General features: G+C 41.7%; 1 protein-coding gene across 2 annotated transcripts; it reads left to right on the top strand.

Moving 5' to 3' along the window:
• Nucleotides 1–852: 852 nt before the first annotated feature.
• LOC121388752 lies at nt 853–19,720 on the top strand. Of its 2 annotated transcripts, XM_041520242.1 has the most exons (7): nt 853–1,102; nt 2,109–2,362; nt 6,229–7,567; nt 8,649–8,982; nt 12,728–12,895; nt 16,719–16,817; nt 17,675–19,720. In XM_041520242.1, the coding sequence occupies exons 2-7, from the start codon at nt 2,131–2,133 to the stop codon at nt 17,960–17,962; spliced, it is 2,460 nt and encodes an 819-aa protein (XP_041376176.1). In that variant the 5' UTR covers nt 853–1,102; nt 2,109–2,130; the 3' UTR covers nt 17,963–19,720. The 2 variants fall into 2 exon arrangements, with proteins under 2 accessions (XP_041376176.1, XP_041376177.1); XM_041520243.1 differs by lacking the exon at nt 12,728–12,895.
• The last annotated feature ends 498 nt before the right edge of the window (nt 19,721–20,218 follow it).

Below are 20,218 nucleotides of genomic sequence, written 5' to 3'. Positions count from 1 at the left end.
GAGCCCCATTGGGCTATTTCATTTTCTAGCCAGTGCATCACGACTGGTATATTAAAGGCCGTGGTATTATGTGCTATCCTGTCTGTGGGATGGTGTATATAAAATACCCCTTACTACTACTGGAACAAATGCTGCGGGTTTCCTCTCAAAGACTATATCAGAATTACCAAATGTTTGACATCCAATAGACGATAAATCGATGTGTTCTAGTGATTTCGTCAAACAAAACAAACTTTAACTTTTTGAGCGACAACCAGATAGCCGAGGTGACTGTCCAGAAAAGCGTGCTTGGATGTAAGTTTGAACAGTTATTGGATATGGTCAATTAACTTGAATAAAGTCAGAATCTCTATACATTTTGTTTTTCTTATTGAATTTCACCCAATATATCCTTCCTTTCATCGACTGCGATCACGTTGATCGCCAACCCGATCACCAAACCGGTGTTTGGTGTAATTACACACTGGGCTTCAAAAGTGACACGAAGAGCTTTTTATTCGACTTTTTGTCGGCTGACTTTTCTTCACTAACAAACCCACAAGTGTGTGTATGACCACAATTATGCAGGAATCACCATACGACAAACTGCCATTTAGCCGATAGTCCACACGTGCATAGAGACGATTATACAGATGAATGAAACTCGGGAGATCGAATTGAATATCGTTTGAGAAAAATAAAGCCGCTATTCAGAGTCAATACATCCGTGACAATAGCAAGAATAAAGCAGAAAAACGACTGTGCAAAACTTCTCCGTTAAGCAAATACTTCTAGTAAAGAAAACACTCCCTCTGTGACCGTTTCAAAGGAACTATGTCGGCCATGGTTTCGCAAAACACAGTGGAACGTATCGTTCGTAAAATAAATTCAGGAACGGTAAAATGTGCATGAAGAAAGTATATTTATGGCAAGAAAAACAGTTCTATTTTCTGTATCTATACAGAAATGATGGATGTGACACAAACAAAGTTCGAAGATATAATAAATATAGTGTCGACAGCATGTAACAGTGTGGATACTGTGTGTGTATGTATTTATTGTAGACTATTGAAAGACGAAGGAAAACGAGGACGTCAACTGGTTGGATATATATATATAACTGGTACGTACACGAATGATTCTTAGAATGACACCTTAAGTGTTTTAAGTTTATAATGCGCTTAGGTGAGAGACCTCCCTACCCCACAGATCCAGGCGCGTGTCCAGGAATTTTAGCAGGGGGTGGGGTGCCTAGATTGTGGTGAGTAAAGTTTATAGTGGGGTCGAGTCATATTTCCCCGAAAAATTTATTGAAAAAAAACAAGAAAATTTGTCTGACCGGGAAGCTGACCCTCAATACGACAACCACCACCAACAACAACCTCTTCCACCTCCTCCACCACCTACACACGCGCCTGAAACCCCATTTCGGAAGCTGGATTTTAGTGACTGTGTGTATTACCAAATTCGCTCTTCTCTTAGACCCAGGGGGCATGCTAATTTTACAGCAATGTTTAACTTTTTCTCGATTATCGTATAACATAAAAAAAAAAAAAAAAAAGTGTTTTATTTAACGACGCACTCAACACATTTTATTTTACGGTTATATGGCGTCAGACATATGGTTAAGGACCACACAGATTGTTTTAGAGGAAACCCGCTGTCGCCACATAGGCTACTCTTTTACGACAGGCAGCAAGGGATCTTTTATTTGCGCTTCCCACAGGCAGGATAGCACAAACCATAGCCTTTGTTGAACCAGTTATGGATCACTGGTCGGTGCAAGTGGTTTACACCTACCCATTGAGCCTTGCGGAGCACTCACTCAGGGTTTGGAGTCGGTATCTGGATTAAAAATTCCATGCCTCGACTGGGATCCGAACCCAGTACCTACCAGCCTGTAGACCGATGGCCTGCCACGACGCCACCGAGGCCGGTCGTATAACATAAAGTCAGTTGCTGTTTTATTTTCTCGTTACAGCCACTGGCAAGCCCCCTCCCCCTGAGACATATATCTTGGGTTTTTTGGAAAGTCAATTTATTCTCAAATTCACACACACTAATAAACCAGGACACTGAATGAAAGCTGTTGTTTTACGAAATCGCGTTTTTGTCCCCTTCTTTTTCAGTGAAGTATAAATAGTGGGCAGCATGAATATCTTTTCAAGAAAGAAGAAGAAGCAGGCCGCGAAACCACCACAGAACGATCCGGGAGAAGTGCCTCGACCGCCAAGAACGACAACTATCACGCCAAGGGAAGATAACCGATGGCGTGGCCTGACGCCGCCGCCAGACAGGCGCACACCAGGAACGGAAGTGATCACTCCCGAGTTACCTCCACCTGGTCCTTTGTTTCGACCAGAACGAGGTCCACGAGCTATTGGTATGTTAACTGCTTATATACTACTCAAAACAGGTTAAGGGGGAAACTACACTGACCTCTCTCATTAACCAATAACAAATAGCCATTAACCCACATCCTGAACAAACGAGAGCTGATGTGTGCACCAAGGACTATAAGCAGGAAAATTTAGCTAAAATGAAATGGAGACTCAAATCGTGTGCTCAGTGAGATGTGAGGCCATTAAACCAACCTTTCTCTCACTAGCCACTCACATTTAACCCAGATCGAGTACTCAGTTCATTAGTGAGATGTCAGTTCACTACATGAACCTTTCTCTAACCACTGACATTTAACCAGATCCAGTACTCAGCTCAATAGTGAGATGTCAGGCCACTACATCAACCTTTCTCTCACTAACTACTCACATTTAACCAGATCCAGTACTCTGTTCAATAGTGAGATGTCAGACCACTGCATCAACCTTTCTCTACCTAACCACTCACATTTAACCAGATCTAGTACTCTGTTCAGTAGTGAGATGTCAGGCCACTACATCAACCTTTCTCTCACAAACCACTCACATTTAACCAGATCCAGTACTCTGTTCAATAGTGAGATGTCAGGCCACTACATCAACCTTTCTCTCACTAACCGTTCACATTTAACCAGATCCAGTACTCAGCTCAATAATGAGATGTCAGGCCACTACATCAATCATTCGCTCACTAACCACTCACATTTAACCAGATCCAGTACTCACCTCAATAGTGAGATGTCAGGGCACTACATCAACCTTTCTCTAACCACTGACATTTAACCAGATCCAGTACTCTGTTCAATAGTGAGATGTCAGGCCACTACATCAACTTTCTCTAACCACTCACATTTAACCAGATCCAGTACTCTGTTCAGTAGTGAGATGTCAGGCCACTACATCAACCTTTCTCTCACTAACCACTCACATTTAACCAGATCCAGTACTCTGTTCAATAGTGAGATGTCAGGCCACTACATCAACCTTTCTCTAACCACTGACATTTAACCAGATCCGGTTCTGTGTTCAATAGTGAGATGTCAGGCCACTACATCAACCTTTCTCTCACTAACCATTCACATTTAACCAGATCCAGCACTCAGCTCAATAGTGAGATGTCAGGCCACTACATCAACCTTTCTTTCTCTAACTACTCACATTTAACCAGATCCAGTACTCAGCTCAATAGTGAGATGTCAGGCCACTACATCAACCTTTCTCTCACTAACCACTCACATTTAACCAGATCCAGTACTCTGTTCAATAGTGAAATGTCAGGCCACTACATCAACCTTTCTCTCACTAACCATTCACATTTAACCAGATCCAGCACTTGGCTCAATAGTGAGATGTCAGGCCACTACATCAGCCTTTCTTTCTCTAACCACTCACATTTAACCAGATCCAGTACTCAGCTCAATAGTGAGATGTCAGGCCACTACATCAACCTTTCTCTCACTAACCACTCACATTTAACCAGATCCAGTACTCAGTTCAATAGTGAGATGTCAGGCCACTGCATCAACCTTTCTCTACCTAACCACTCACATTTAACCAGATCCAGTACTCAGCTCAATAGTGAGATGTCAGGCCACTACATCAACCTTTCTCTCACTAACCACTCACATTTAACCAGATCCAGTAATCAGTTCAATAGTGAGATGTGAGGCCACTACATCAACCTTTCTCTAACCACTGACATTGAACCAGATCCAGCACTCAGCTCAATAGTGAGATGTCAGGCCACTACATCAACCTTTCTCTCACTAACCACTGACATTTAACCAGATCCAGTACTCAGTTCAATAGTGAGATGTCAGGCCACTGCATCAACCTTTCTCTACCTAACCACTCACATTTAACCAGATCCAGTACTCAGCTCAATAGTGAGATGTCAGGCCACTACATCAACCTTTCTCTCACTAACCACTCACATTTAACCAGATCCAGTACTCAGTTCAATAGTGAGATGTCAGGCCACTACATCAACCTTTCTCTAACCACTCACATTTAACCAGATCCAGTACTCTGTTCAATAGTGAGATGTCAGGCCACTACATCAACCTTTCTCTAACCACTGACATTTAACCAGATCCAGTACTCAGCTCAATAGTGAGATGTCAGGCCACTACATCAACCTTTCTCTCACTAACCACTCACATTTAACCATATCCAGTACTCAGCTCAATAGTGAGATGTCAGGCCACTATATCAACCTTTCTCTAACCACTCACATTTAACCAGATCCAGTACTCTGTTCAATAGTGAGATGTCAGGCCACTACGTCAACCTTTCTCTAACCACTCACATTTAACCCAGATCGAGTACTCAGTTCAAAGGCCGTGGTATGTGCTATCCTGTCTGTGGGGTGGTGCATATAAAAGATCCCTTGCTACTCATGACACAATGTAGCGGTTTCCTCTCTGAGACTATTTGTCAAAATTACCATATGTTTGAAATCTAATAATATATAATATCTAATGAAATAAATAATTGTGCTCTAGTAGTGTCTACAAACAAAACAGAGTTTAAACATATAGCGGAAGATCAACCAGATATAAAATAATACTGCTTTCTAAACCTCTTCCTCATGTTATCAGTTCTGTAACAGCTCTAGCAGTCGACATGTAGATAATCTGCTTGTTTAAAGCTATTTTGTATTGCTGATAAACACAGGTTCCACTGAATTAGAACTTTTTTTGGTCTGTAGATTATTTGACCAACTTATTTTACAAACGAATTTGACATTTTCCTCACTATTACCGTTTACTTACATCTGAAAACTCGGTTGTGACATTATTAATAAATTACCTTTTCTGATACCCTTACTGTTAGGCACAAAGGTATCATTTTGGTTGCAGTAGTGGCAATAGTTGTCGTCGTGGTTGTGGCAATAGTTGTTGTCGTGGGAGTGGCAATAGTTGTCGTAGTAGTAGTGGCAATAGTTGTTGTGGTAATGGCAATAGTTGTTGTAGTGTCAGTAGTTGTTGTTGTAGTGGCAATAGTTGTCGTGGTAGTGGCAATAGTTGTTGTTGTAGTAATAGTTGTCGTGGTAGTGGCAATAGTTGTAGTTGCAATAGTTGTTGTGGTAGTGGCAATAGTTGTCATCGTGGTAGTGGCAATAGTTGTCGTGGTAGTGGCAATAGTTATGGTCGTGATAGTGGCAATAGTTGTCGTGGTAGTGGCAATAATTATAGTCGTGGTAGTGACAATAGTTTTCGTGGTGTTGGAAATAATTGTCGTCGTGGTAGTGGCAGTAGTTGTGGTTGTGGTCGTGGTAGTGGCAATAATGTCCGTCGTGGTAGTGGCAATAATTTCCGTCGTGGTAGTGGCAATAGTTGTTGGAATGGCAATGGTTGTCGTCGTGATAGTGGCGATGATGTTGTTGCTGATGAAGCTTGTTTAACACAAATGGCAAAATGTGAAACTTATAATTACGAGAGATTAGACTGCCAAGGCCATATTTATATTCGTTAAAGTTCAAGTACGTTGATCTGGGCAAGCACACCTCGATTATCTGAGTTGTTTGCTCATTATACGGATATATGGTGGGTTGTTAATAATTAGTGAGAGTCAGAAGACCTTACTTGTCCTTTCTATGTCGTAAAAGCGTGCTCTGGGTAGGAGCCGCTACACAAATACAAACCCAACATTTGCCAACCTGTGGCGTAGCCATTAAGTTATAAGTATATTGCCATGCATTGTTCAAATAACATTAAAGCATACGTTCAGGTATTTAAAATAAATAATTTAAGAAATTTAGTTAGAAAAAGTGCGTGTGTATGCATTACTGATAGGACTGAGACAAGTTTCATTTACAGTCTTTGAGTTTGAGTACATGACTTATTTTACTTCATTTCTCCTGTACCAGGTAGACACATTCCTCCCAGTCCAAAGGACTACAATCCGTACCCATATGAGCGGATCCCTGTTGCCGCCAGACGGAGCAGCGTGCAGTCTGTGCGCGGCCTCGTCAACTCACCCACCACACCCTGGAGTCGAGAGGCTGACCACGGGTCGACACTGTCCGTGCCCGGCGACCATCTGGTCAAGACTCCGGACAGCAACATTCCCACTGAAGGGTCTCTCATTAGCGATCCTGCAGGCACCATGACCATCCCAGACAACGTCCCTACGCCGGCGTCATTCCCAGGGAAGAAGAGGAACTTGATATCTGCGCCTTACTCCACGTGGACGGACCCAGGTCACGTGCGTGGCAGGCGGGTGCCGCGACAGCGTCCTCCTCACACCTCCTGGAGCAATGCCACCGTCAACGGCTCGGCTGTCGCCCCTGTGTGGGCGGGGCACAGGCTGGTCAACGACCCCGAAGACATGGACACCAATTTCTGGATTCGACGTCATCATGGGCAGAATGACGATCTGCTTAGAAGACCGATGTATATCGCCCACGACTTGGAGACTGACAAGGACTTCGTGGTGACGCCACGTGGTACCAAGACGTACATAACGCGCGATCTGCCTCTCACAGCGGGTAACCCGAACGAGATACATTCCAAATGGATCCCTGCGGGTTACTACGAGGAGCCGTCTTACCCTCGAGTGAAGCGAGTGCACGGACTGACTCGCTACGACTCGGATCACGCGAGTCTACCCGACCCTCACATAATCGGCGTCCTACCAAACGTGCCCGTCCATCACTACAGACCGTACTCTCTGCCGTCGTACGTCGGCCGCGAGCCTCGTCGATACCCACCCAGATCGTTCGTTCCACATCGCGATCTCAAGCCGGAAGTTTTACCTCCGCCATCAGTGACGTCAGCAGATGTCGGGTCGGCACTTCCCGCCCGGCTCGTGGAACTCACCCCAGACGGTCCGCGCGACCTGCCCAGACTGGCGCCTACAACCACAGACGACCGGAGTGTGATTCCCATCCAAGGGTCAATCAGAGCGGGGCGAAATGATTCTCGTCTGGAGCACATCAGGGGAGCATACGACAATGAAACGTACAGACGACACGATTATCTGCCCAAGTGGGGGTACTACGTGGAAACTCCGCCTTCCCCTGCCCAGAGCATGAAGCCTCGACAGGGTTCGGTGGTCGACCGTGACTACCGAAAACGACCGGTTCCATTAAACAGGGGACTGTTGTCGCCAAGGTCCATATCGAAGAGTATGAGGGCTGAGCACGGATCTACCATCACAACGGCGTCAGAGAAAAGTTGTAGGGGGAACAGGGAGTACGACATGGGGTATGTAACAGATATCTTAGTAAAACTTTGTGCATTAATTATTTATTTCATTTTATTTCAACTTATTTTCGTGCTTATAATCCAATTAAGGTTCAAGCACGCTGTCCTGAGCACACATCTCAGCTATCTGGGCTGTCTGTCCAGAACAGTGGGTTAGTTGTTAGTAAGAGAGAAGAGGGTGTAGTGGTATTATACGTACCCACTGAGTCGTTTAAACTCGTTCTGTGTTGGAGCCGGCACTGGGATGCAAACCCTGTACCTACCAGACTTATGTCGGATGGCATAACCACGACGATTTGTGTTTTAATTACTTATCATGGCTACGTCTTTAAACCGCTCATCCTAGTTCCAGATTTCGCATAAATTTAATTTTGAGGTATTATAAATTCCAGGATAACCAGAAAAACGTTTGATTCGTGAAAAGACGTTAGCAAATGAAGTGGCCAGTAATATATTAAATCGACTTTCAATAAAGGGGGAGGGGCATTCGGTTATAAACAGAGTTTGGTGTGGGGGGGGGGGGCTGCAAACCCTGTCCACCCTTCTGCTGCTTCCGATGCCTATGTTATACATGTATGTCTGTCAGAATGTATTCGGTAATGCATATGAGGACGTCATTTTCTATATGTCTGCCCGTCTGTCGAACCTTCTAGGCTCCAACCAGTGCCCCTCGACTGGTATATCAAAGGCTGTTTTATTTGGTGTCCTGTCGATGGGAACGTTTGACATTCAATAGCTGATGATTATTTAATTAAGGTGCAACGCCACTTGTTTCATTAAACAAAACAATTTTAGCTGTCTGTATGTTTGTTTGCCAACATGTTTGTCTGTGCATATGTTTGTATGTTCGACATCGTGTAGATATTTATGATGGAGTCTTTTCAAATATATCAATTAATTAATGAACGAAAGAACGAATGGATGAGTGTACTAAATGGAATAATATATATTATTAAACTGAATCTCTTTGGATCGGTGATTTCGCTGAGTGAATACACTGACGAGTTAATACAGGTATCGGTGTATCTGGATTGAAATGTTCATGCGATGCTTTAATGCATTACATATACTTACTCAACAGACCTCAGTACGGGGATGATGATTATGGCGACGGTTACCGTGGCAACCTGCCTTACGATGAAAGACGAGCTCCGGAGCACTATGATTCTCCACAACGTAATAAGGCAATCACGAAGAAGGGTCGCTATGACAACCGTGCTAACAGGGGCAATAGACCTGACCGACCTAACAAGCGACCTGACAAGCGACCTAACAAGCGAGTTAACAAAGCGAGGAGAGTGCAGGTCCGCGAACCAGACGAAGATGGCGACGGCTGGGGGGAACGGTTTGCTACCTTCTCCAATGATACCAGGTTTCCTTTCTCTCTGAGCGGATTCCTCAAAGTAGCACAGATGGTATGTTTATCATCGTCATCATTATCAGTAGCAGAATCACCACCATCAATATCAACATCAATATCATCACCACAACCACCACCAGCATCAACAACACCAACATCAATACCATCATCACCATCATCATCACCACCATCACCACCACTACTACCACAATCACCGTCACTACCATCAATATTATCAACATCATCACCACAACCACCACCACCATCACCAACATCATCAACATCAATACCACCAATGGCATCATCATCATCATCACCACCACCATCACCACCATCACCACCGCCATTACCACTATCAACATGATCATCACTGCTACTAGTACCGTCACCAGTACCATTATAATCATTATTAGCACCATCTTTGTTGTCATTATTACTATCATCGACGTATTCACCATCATTGTTCACCTTCATTAGCAAATGTTTGTGCCTTTCAGTTGCGATTCATATATTCATAATCTCATATGTCACAAAACATTGTAATTAATAGAAAATTGTTGTGTTGCTATTTTACATAAACGTTTTCACATAATATTATTATCCACAAGATATTCATAGGCATGTTTTAGAGTACTAAAATAAAGAAAACGTCTCATCATCATCATTCTCGTCTGTGACATTGAGATAACTATATAGTGGTCGTGATCTATTTGTGTTACGTATTGGAGTCACATCATCATTATTCTAGTCTTTGACATTGAGATAACTATATAGTGGTCGTGATCTATTTGTGTTACGTATTGGAGTCATTATCATCATCATTCTCGTCTGTGACATTGAGATAACTATATAGTGGTCGTGATCTATTTATGTTATATATTGGAGTCACATCATCATTATTCTAGTCTGTGACATTGAGATAACTATATAGTGGTCGTGATCTATTTGTGTTACGTATTGGAGTCACATCATCATCATTCTTGTCTGTGACATTGAGATAACTATATAGTGGTCGTGATCTATTTGTGTTACGTATTGGAGTCACATCATCATCATTCTCGTCTGTGACACTGAGATAACTATATAGTGGTCGTGATCTATTTGTGTTACGTATTGGAGTCACATCATCATTATCCTAGTCTTTGACATTGAGATAACTATATAGTGGTCGTGATCTATTTGTGCTACGTATTGGAGTCACATCATCATCATTCTCGTCTGGGACATTGAGATAACTATATAGTGGTCGTGATCTATTTGTGTTACGTATTGGAGTCACATCATCATCATTCTCGTCTGTGACATTGAGATAACTATATAGTGGTCGTGATCTATTTGTGTTACGTATTGGAGTCACATCATCATTATCCTAGTCTTTGACATTGAGATAACTATATAGTGGTCGTGATCTATTTGTGCTACGTATTGGAGTCACATCATCATGATTCTCGTCTGTGACATTGAGATAACTATATAGTGGTCGTGATCTATTTGTGTTACGTATTGGAGTCACATCATCATCATTCTCGTCTGTGACATTGAGATAACTATATAGTGGTCGTGATCTATTTGTGCTACGTATTGGAGTCACATCATCATCATTCTCGTCTGTGACATTGAGATAACTATATAGTGGTCGTGATCTATTTGTGTTACGTATTGGAGTCACATCATCATTATTCTAGTCTTTGACATTGAGATAACTATATAGTGGTCGTGATCTATTTGTGCTACGTATTGGAGTCACATCATCATCATTCTCGTCTGTGACATTGAGATAACTATATAGTGGTCGTGATCTACTTGTGTTATATATTGGAGTCACATCATCATTATTCTAGTCTTTGACATTGAGATATTCTAACTATATAGTGGTCGTGATCTATTTGTGATAAACTATATACGTATTGGAGTCTGGAGTCATCATCATTATTCTAGTCTTTGACATTGAGATAACTATATAGTGGTCGTGATCTATTTGTGTTACGTATTGGAGTCACATCATCATTATTCTAGTCTTTGACATTGAGATAACTATATAGTGGTCGTGATCTATTTGTGTTACGTATTGGAGTCACATCATCATTATTCTAGTCTTTGACACTGAGATAACTATATAGTGGTCGTGATCTACTTGTGTTATATATTGGAGTCACATCATCATTATTCTAGTCTTTGACATTGAGATAACTATATAGTGGTCGTGATCTATTTGTGCTACGTATTGGAGTCACATCATCATCATTCTAGTCTTTGACATTGAGATAACTATATAGTGGTCGTGATCTATTTGTGTTACGTATTGGAGTCACATCATCATTATTCTAGTCTTTGACATTGAGATAACTATATAGTGGTCGTGATCTATTTGTGCTACGTATTGGAGTCACATCATCATTATTCTAGTCTTTGACATTGAGATAAACTATATAGTGGTCGTGATCTATTTGTGTTACGTATTGGAGTCACATCATCATTATTCTAGTCTTTGACATTGAGATAACTATATAGTGGTCGTGATCTATTTGTGTTACGTATTGGAGTCACATCATCATTATTCTAGTCTTTGACATTGAGATAACTATATAGTGGTCGTGATCTATTTGTGTTACGTATTGGAGTCACATCATCATTATTCTAGTCTTTGACATTGAGATAACTATATAGTGGTCGTGATCTAATTGTGTTATATATTGGAGTCACATCATCATTATTCTAGTCTTTGACATTGAGATAACTATATAGTGATCGTGATCTATTTGTTACGTATTGGAGTCACATCATCATTATTCGAGACTTTGACATTGAGATAACTATATAGTGGTCGTGAGTCTCATCGTTATTCTAGTCATTTACATTCAAATAAACCTTTTTAGTAGGGTTTTTTTTTTCTATTCTGTGACATTGAGATAAATGATATGGTAATCGTGATATATTTGTGTTACAGTTTCTCATCAATATTCTAGTCTGTGACATTGAGATGAACCATATACTCATCGTGATCTATTTGTGTCTGTGACATTGAGATGAACTATATAGTGATCGTGATCTATTTGTGTATGTGACATTGAGATTAACTATATAGTGATCGTGATCTATTTGTGTCTGTGACATTGAGATTAACTATATAGTGATCGTGATCTATTTGTGTCTGTGGCATTGAGATTAACTATATAGTGATCGTGATCTATTTGTGGCTGTGGCATTGATATTAACTATATAGTGATCGTGATCTATTTGTGGCTGTGACATTGAGATTAACTATATAGTGATCGTGATCTATATGTGTCTGTGACATTGAGATTAACTATATAGTGATAGTGATCTATTTGTGTCTGTGGCATTGAGATTAACTATATAGTGATCGTGATCTATTTGTGTATGTGACATTGAGATTAACTATATAGTGATCGTGATCTATTTGTGTATGTGACATTGAGATTAACTATATAATGATCGTGATCTATTTGTGTCTGTGGCATTGATATTAACTATATAGTGATCGTGATCTATTTGTGGCTGTGACATTGATATTAACTATATAGTGATCGTGATCTATTTGTGGCTGTGACATTGAGATTAACTATATAGTGATCGTGATCTATTTGTGGCTGTGACATTGATATTAACTATATCGTGATCGTGATCTATTTGTGTATGTGACATTGAGATTAACTATATAGTGATCGTGATCTATTTGTGGCTGTGACATTGATATTAACTATATAGTGATCGTGATCTATTTGTGGCTGTGACATTGAGATTAACTATATAGTGATCGTGATCTATTTGTGTTCCAGGTTGTGAGTCTCATCATCATCATCCTAGCTCTAGTCGACAACACACTCTGGTCTGCCGCCATCTTTGTGGCGATTGTAGGGATCATTGGATTTGTCGTAGCTTTTGGCTCGTTCGTCTTCCGCTTCCTGGGCTTTCATACATCGGCCGTGATTCCCTGCCTGTGGTTTGTAAGTAGCACCTTTTGGCATAGTTTATTCTACTCGTTAGTAGTAAAAGTTAATTTTAAAACGATCTAGTTCGTCTGATGTATTGTTGATTATGACAGAAGGGTTAATACTTGTCACATGTCAACGATTACCTTGGACAAGGAAAGGATCTTGTTCTTGTTGGGGTTTTTTGTAGTTTTTGTTTGTGTGTTTGTGTGGGTTTTGTTGTTGTTGTTTGTTTTTGTTTTTGTTTTTTGGGGGGTGTTGTTGGTTTTGAGGGGGTGTTTTTTTGGTCCAGCAATATATACTCAGCATCACTATTGAAGGGTCACTCATATTGTTAGTACTACACATGTTAACGGTGCCCTTCCAACACACTAATTATGAAAGGATTAGGCCGAGAGTTGATGCGTCGTGTTTTGACTAATGTTGAGACGGGCAATGGAGTATGTCGGATACAGGTTAACACAGTCAACGAGAAGTCGCGAGGTACTTTAATGTCAGTCAGAGTGTGATTGGGTGGATGATGCAACGACTTCAAATGACTGGATCCGTTTCCTATGCACAAAGACCAGGGTCAGCATTAAGCAAAGCATAAAACACGTGAATATGTGGATGGCAATGGTGAGAACGCATTGCACGGACACAACATACAGAATTTCAGACATTGGTGCGTTGAGACAAACCATTTGTTGGGGTGATAGTAGGTACATGTGTTTGCATACCTTTTACCATTTTGTTGTGGCCTATAACCGGAAGTACCATTACTCATATTGAAATCCAAATGCTACTTAGGAAACCTCACTCTGGGCTTTCATAATTAGTGTGTTGGACGAGCATCGTTAACATGTCTAGTACGGTTTTTGGGTCCCTTGTATTAAAAAGTACTGGATCCGCGCCTGGGCATTGTTGTTATGTGAATGTATTGCAGTTTGTTTAAAGTGACAGGTGCTAATGATACGTACTTAAAACAGTGTTGTTGATCAACCACTTTACCTATGATGAACGAGTCTATATTCAAACTGTAAACTGTATTAAGGCGCTCATCAGTTCAACAGGTCGACAGTTGAAGACATTTTGCGAGACATTATGTTGCATTATGTGATATTTGGATTGTTGTAGAACCATGTTTATTATAAAAACAATACATGTATATAATTTGTTTGTTTTGTATATACATTGGTTTATTTCAGGAACTGATCTTGTATTGCCTGGTCGTACTATATATATATAGCAATATACAATGAAAACGCAAAACAGATATTTTTCAATATTTTGTTGTGATTAATGAAAAATTATATTTATTGGAGTTAAAATAACAATTTATGAGAGGAAGATGGTGGATGATTACCATTCTGGAGAGCAAACTGTAGTCTCGCAGCACGATGTCGCAGTGTCATGATGTTACCGGTGTACGGGCGTCTGCATCTGAGTCCAGCCATTCTGAGTCGACGGACGACCGTCATCGGATGGATAGGCCTTCCATGACGTCTTAACGTGTTGCTTGCTGTCATCGTCGCAGTTCTGAACCGGACACGGAGGTGGTGTCGTCGAATCTGCCGATCTTGGCGTGGGGTCGTAACGGGACGTTGACCAGGTCGAGGTCGATCACGAACACTCCCAGTCTGTTGATGACGTTCCGCAAGTCGTCCAATAGCTGATGGATGGACTCTGAACGCCCTAGCAACTTGGCTTTGCGAAGTCCCCACTTGAACCATGCCCAACGCTCGCTCCTTTTGTTCTTCTCAGAGTCGTGGCATTCTTAATGTGACGAGGAATATGACATCGTTACATGACTTTTATGTATCCACATACTGGCATTTCACGTGCATTGCATGCAGCATGATTGAGCATGTAGTGAACGCATTTCACACCATTGTGTGTGTTTCTGCTATTGTATGTGTAACGAGAACAAAACCAGAATTAAAACCCAGACAAAAGTACCAGTCAATGGCTTCCTTTCATAAATTGTTATTTTTAGTCCAATAAATATATTTTTTATTAATCACAACAAAATATTGGAAAATATCTGTTTTGCTTTTTCATTGTGTGTCAGTGTGTGGGTGTGTGTGTGTGTGTGTGTGTGTGTGTGTGTGTGTGTATATATACTCTTCAAAAGAAGAAACGCAAAACCACATTGTCGTAACATTTGGAGAATTGATTTAATTATTGAATGGTGAGTCCGATAATTACCAAATGTTGCAGGATTGTTCACAATTCACTCTAGTCCATTGTGAGTAAGTGATAGTACACACCACCAAGGTCAAGGTCATCTGGAGTCAATACCGGGTGTGGCCTCCGCGTGTGTTGACAACTGCCTGGCACCGCCTGCCCATTGAAGCAACCAGAGTACGGATGACGTCCCGGGGGATGGTGGCCCACTCGGCCTGCAAGGCTGCTGCCAGCTCGGGCAGGGTCTGGGGCTGTGGTTGTCGCTGTCGGAGGCGTCGGTCCAACTCGTCCCATAGATGCTCAATTGGGTTCAAATCCGGTGATATCGATGGCCAAGGAAGGACATTAATGTTGTTGTTCTGTAGGAAAGCCGTTGTGAGACGTGCTGTGTGAGGCCTGGCGTTGTCATGTTGGAACACTGCGTTGGCGTTGGCCATAACTGGAACGATGTGTGGCCGGAGGATCTGGTCAATGTAGCCCTGTGCATTCAGGTTGCCCTGCACGTGGACCAGGTCAGTTCTGCCAGTGTGTGAGATGGCTGCCCACACCATGACACTACCCCCGCCGAATCTGTCCACTTCCTGCACGCAGTTTGCCGCATAACGTTCACCACGACGCCTATACACGCGACATCTTCCATCATGACGTCGGAGCAGAAATCGGGACTCGTCACTGAACCACACCTGTCTCCATCGCAGTTGAGGCCATTGTCGATGAATCTGGCACCACTGCAGTCGGAGTCGACGGTGTTGTGGTGTTAAGATGACACCTCGAACTGGACGTCTGGCACGAATTCCTACCTCACGTAGGCGGTTCCGTACGGTCTGGTCGGATATCCTGCGCAAACCTGGTATTGCTGCGGCTGTGGAGGTGGCAGTAGTCAATCGTTCCCGAAGGTGGCGTACCCGGATGTAGCGGTCCTGCCCGGGGGTAGTGACCCGTGGTCGACCGGATCTAGGGAGGTCACGTGTTGATCCATGTTGCTGGTAACGGTCCCACAGTCTGGAGATGGTGCTTGGGGACACATGGAATGCCCTGGCAACGGCCGTTCTGGATTCGCCTGCGTCTAGTCGGCCGATGGCATTGTTTCTCTGCGGTTCACTGAGACGTGGCATGTCCTGGATTGTCAACTGTCGGCCAGATACAGAGGCCAGGCAAGCGAACACCCTGCACTTTTATACTGTCGGTGTTCATGTTGCACGTGCAGACAACGCACGTGCAGTGGTGACATGGTTTGCACGTGGCTGCGTTTTTGCGAATATTCACATTTTGGAACTTTATTGTACAGTAGCTGCGTTTTATCGAATGTAACCGTGGGAATGTGTTTGGGACATGCAATGACCTTATATTCACAAAGCATGAACCGGTAGGAAACATAAAATCGGAGTTATAACCCATTTGTACCCTTTTGCGTTTCTAATTTTGAAGAGTAGGCCTATATATATATATATCGCTCATGTAACTACATTACATTGGTGTATTTCAGAAACTGATCTTGTATTGCTTGGTGGTACTATATATATAGTAAAATCAACAATATATAACAATATCAGAATATCTAATAAGGCTGTACATAGTGCTCAACACCAAAAGGTGGAGCATATATGGATTAAACCATAATTTAAGTACTTCCATAACTCTGAGTTTCATACACTACATTGGTGTATTTCAGGAACTGATCTTGTATTGCCTGGTGGTACTCTCAATGCTGGCTGCTGGGATTCTGTCTGCGATCTCGGCCAATGTCGCTGGCACCGTGGGAGCTGTGACGGTGCGTGCTTTAATGTATTGCCTATGTAACAGAGGTGTCCCGATAATGAATGATATATGACTGATTTTTGTACATAACAATAAGTTCAGTGGTAATAATTCAAATTCTTATGTCGGGTGATTGGTAAAACAAAACATCCCACTTTTTGAAGTTGAATAACGAAAGATATATGCAAGTGAGAACATTCAAAATGAGAGAGAGAGAGAGAGAGAGAGAGAGAGAGAGAGAGAGAGAGAGAGAGAGAGAGAGAGAGAGAGCAATAATAGAATATGTGTACTACCTAATTCAGTGACATAATATTTTGAAACAATCGGCAATTTGTTTAATATGGCCTTACCACATATCAGCTTAGTTAAAATGATTTATGGTGTATCTTAGCTGTGTTTGGTTTTTGGTTTTTCTTTGTGAATATGGTAATTATTACAACTCTTAGAAAAAAAATTGTTGATTTTACCCACGATGAATTTTCTTCTTTAAAAAATAGAAAAAAGAAAACGAAAGAAAGAAAACCCAAAACGACGAAATAAAAGAAATAAAACTATAACAGGCACGACGGAAGCAGGTACACACTGGAGGGGGTCTGACTGAGATCGAGGTTGCAAAGCTCCCCCATAAATGTTTGAAAACTAGATGTCCTGAAAAGAAATTTCCTGCATTCTACAAGTAACAACATTCATCTCTGCTTTTTGATTTACTACCAATAATAGTTTTGATTCAGAATTATTGGGGGGGGGGGGGGGACTAAAGACCAGCCCATCCCCACCCCACCCCCACCCCCCTGCTCCACCGTGCCTGTATAAACGATTTATTGAAGACAAATCACAGTGAACTTCTTTTCGTTTTTTCCACTATTCCAGTTTTTCTGTTTCCTGGCTACAGTACTGTTTGCATTTGATACTGTTCTCATGGGCCAAACGCTGAGGGAGAAACATAAACAGTCATATCCGGACTCGGACGAGGATGAGGACAGCGACGCGGACGAACCACGTGACCAGCGTGATAACAGGAGGGGGCCACGCAATGGGGGAAGGGAGGACGACCCACGTAATAACAGGAGGGGGCCACGCAATGTGGGAAGGGAGGACCTTGATCGGCGAATGCCACAACATGGACGTCAAAATCGGGGATATGAGGAACGATACTAAAACTTTACCATCGTCCTAAGTAATAATGTGGACGTGAACCACTTTGTGATGCATACATCCAATCACGGTGAAGGCGATTCATTCTGAGTCGTATCAAAAGTAGCCCGAGTACTCTGACTGTAGGAGAGCTAGACGGCCATTTCGACTGTCATCAACGCTCTCTAACCGCCAGAGACCAAGTTACGGGAGATAACTCTTCACGAAATCGTTATACCGGCAAACTCTTTATGACGACAATATAGGCAGATCACAAACATGGCCGTTATAACGAGAGTTGACTGTATATACATTCTACGCAATCGCTACCTGCCAAACGGTAGTCAAAGATTCCCGCTCTAATATCAAGAGCTGTGCTTATAACTTGGCCAAGTGCCAAGATCCAAATTCCATTATATATTATGTTAACTTGTTCTTACGGGAGTGTACCTAACAGTCGACAATCCACACCCCGTAACAAAAAAAAAAAAAAAAAAAAAAAAAAAACCCACAACAACAACAAAACATAGAAAAGGACACACATGCCTAACGACTGTATTTGTTCGGTCGGAGAAGATCTTATAACACCGTGGCCTAATTTGTTTTAAAATATCTGTCTTCACCTAGTTATTTTGTGATAGGCTGAACACTGAATTTGATACCACGCGCCATAGTGTTATGTGTTTCGCACACGCAAAACATTCCATGTAGGCCTACTCTAGGGCCGTAGCTAGCGGAAATCCGGAAAACATTATAGACACTTAAAGATAATTCGTTTAACCGTTTAAGGAGTTTTAGACTATTAACTATTCAGTTCCCCTCCCCCCCCCCCACCTCCCCCAACAAAAAGTCCTAGCTACGGCCCTGTACTCCCTATATTTAGAAGAAACGTGAAGCTTAATGCATGCATGTTCTTATCTCATTACACTCTTAATACGTTTGAGTAATATAATATAAATATTATGTGTGGCATCGATTAATTTGTATTTAACTCGAACAAGTGACAAACCGGAGAACTGTGACAGTACCAACTATGGTAATGGACCTTTAAGGACTATTTTATATACAATTTCCCAGTTGACGTTTCTGAAATTAACGAGAAGTGAAATAACGAACTAGCTCCACTACGGGAATCGAGCCAGTCATCTGTCGTACGTCAGACGGAGATTCTGTCGTTAAACCCGTTCCAGCTGTGATATTAATGATAATCAGGGGCGGATCAAGGATTTTGAGAGGAGGGGTATCATCTATGTCATGGGCGTACATGGGGGGGGGGGGTCGATGGGTTCGACCACACCCACCCCCACCCCCCGAAATCACTTTTTTATAATTTAATATATCTGACATTGATATCTGACATTATTATATTTACTCAACATAGAAATATATGCCCAGTATCTCTGCAATCTATTTTGGAACCCCCCTTTTCAAAATCCTATGTACGCCCATGTATGTGTGTGTTTGTAGATCCACGTCTCACTGCGTGGGGTGCAGGTGAGGGTGTGGGTGTTTCCAGTCACAAAAGTGAACAATTAAAGGTTCTACCCCCTGACCACCCCCACTGTTATTTTACAGGTTTATATACATTTAGTTTATGTGTAGATGTGTGGTGTGGTGTTGCTAATGTAGTTGAGCAAGTTGACGGTGTATTACCGTCTGTGAGTGTATTCCACAGTGCCAATACTGTATATAAACTAGCTTAGCGTGTAGCAGTTAAACTATATATACATGTAAATATATAGGAAATGAAATGAAATTAAACCTACTTGTTTCTTTGTTTTATATAACAATGTTACTTATGTTTTCGTTGGGATTTGTTTAAAGGGACATTCCTGAGTTTGCTGCAATTTTTAAGATCTTATCAACTAACAGAGACTTTTTAACATTTCAGATATATTTTTCTGCATCAAATATTAGTGGCTGTATATTAAACGTGTTTCTGATCGTTCTAATATTTGTACTAGATTAAATTTTATTTTATTTTATTTTTTAAACTATTTAAACTATCCAGGCTGGGCTTCTTAGAAATATTAAGACGACCAGAAACACATTGAATATACAGACACTGATAGTCTAAACAAGAAAATATATTTACTATGTAAGTTTAATCGTAGAAATATTTTATTAGTTGGAAACATCTTACAATGCAGCAAACTCTGGAATGTCCCTTTAACGACTCTTCTATAGCTGACTAACTTCAGTTCGCCACCGACCCCGTAACACTTCTACGAGGGTGGTTCTTCAAATTGGTAAACAGGTGCTAGGTCAGGGGAATAGGGT

This window comes from Gigantopelta aegis, chromosome 14 (assembly GCF_016097555.1).
Source record: "Gigantopelta aegis isolate Gae_Host chromosome 14, Gae_host_genome, whole genome shotgun sequence".
Lineage (NCBI taxonomy): Eukaryota > Metazoa > Mollusca > Gastropoda > Neomphalida > Peltospiridae > Gigantopelta > Gigantopelta aegis.
Note: the sequence above shows the minus strand (reverse complement) of the source record. Positions and strands in the feature narration are given on the sequence as shown.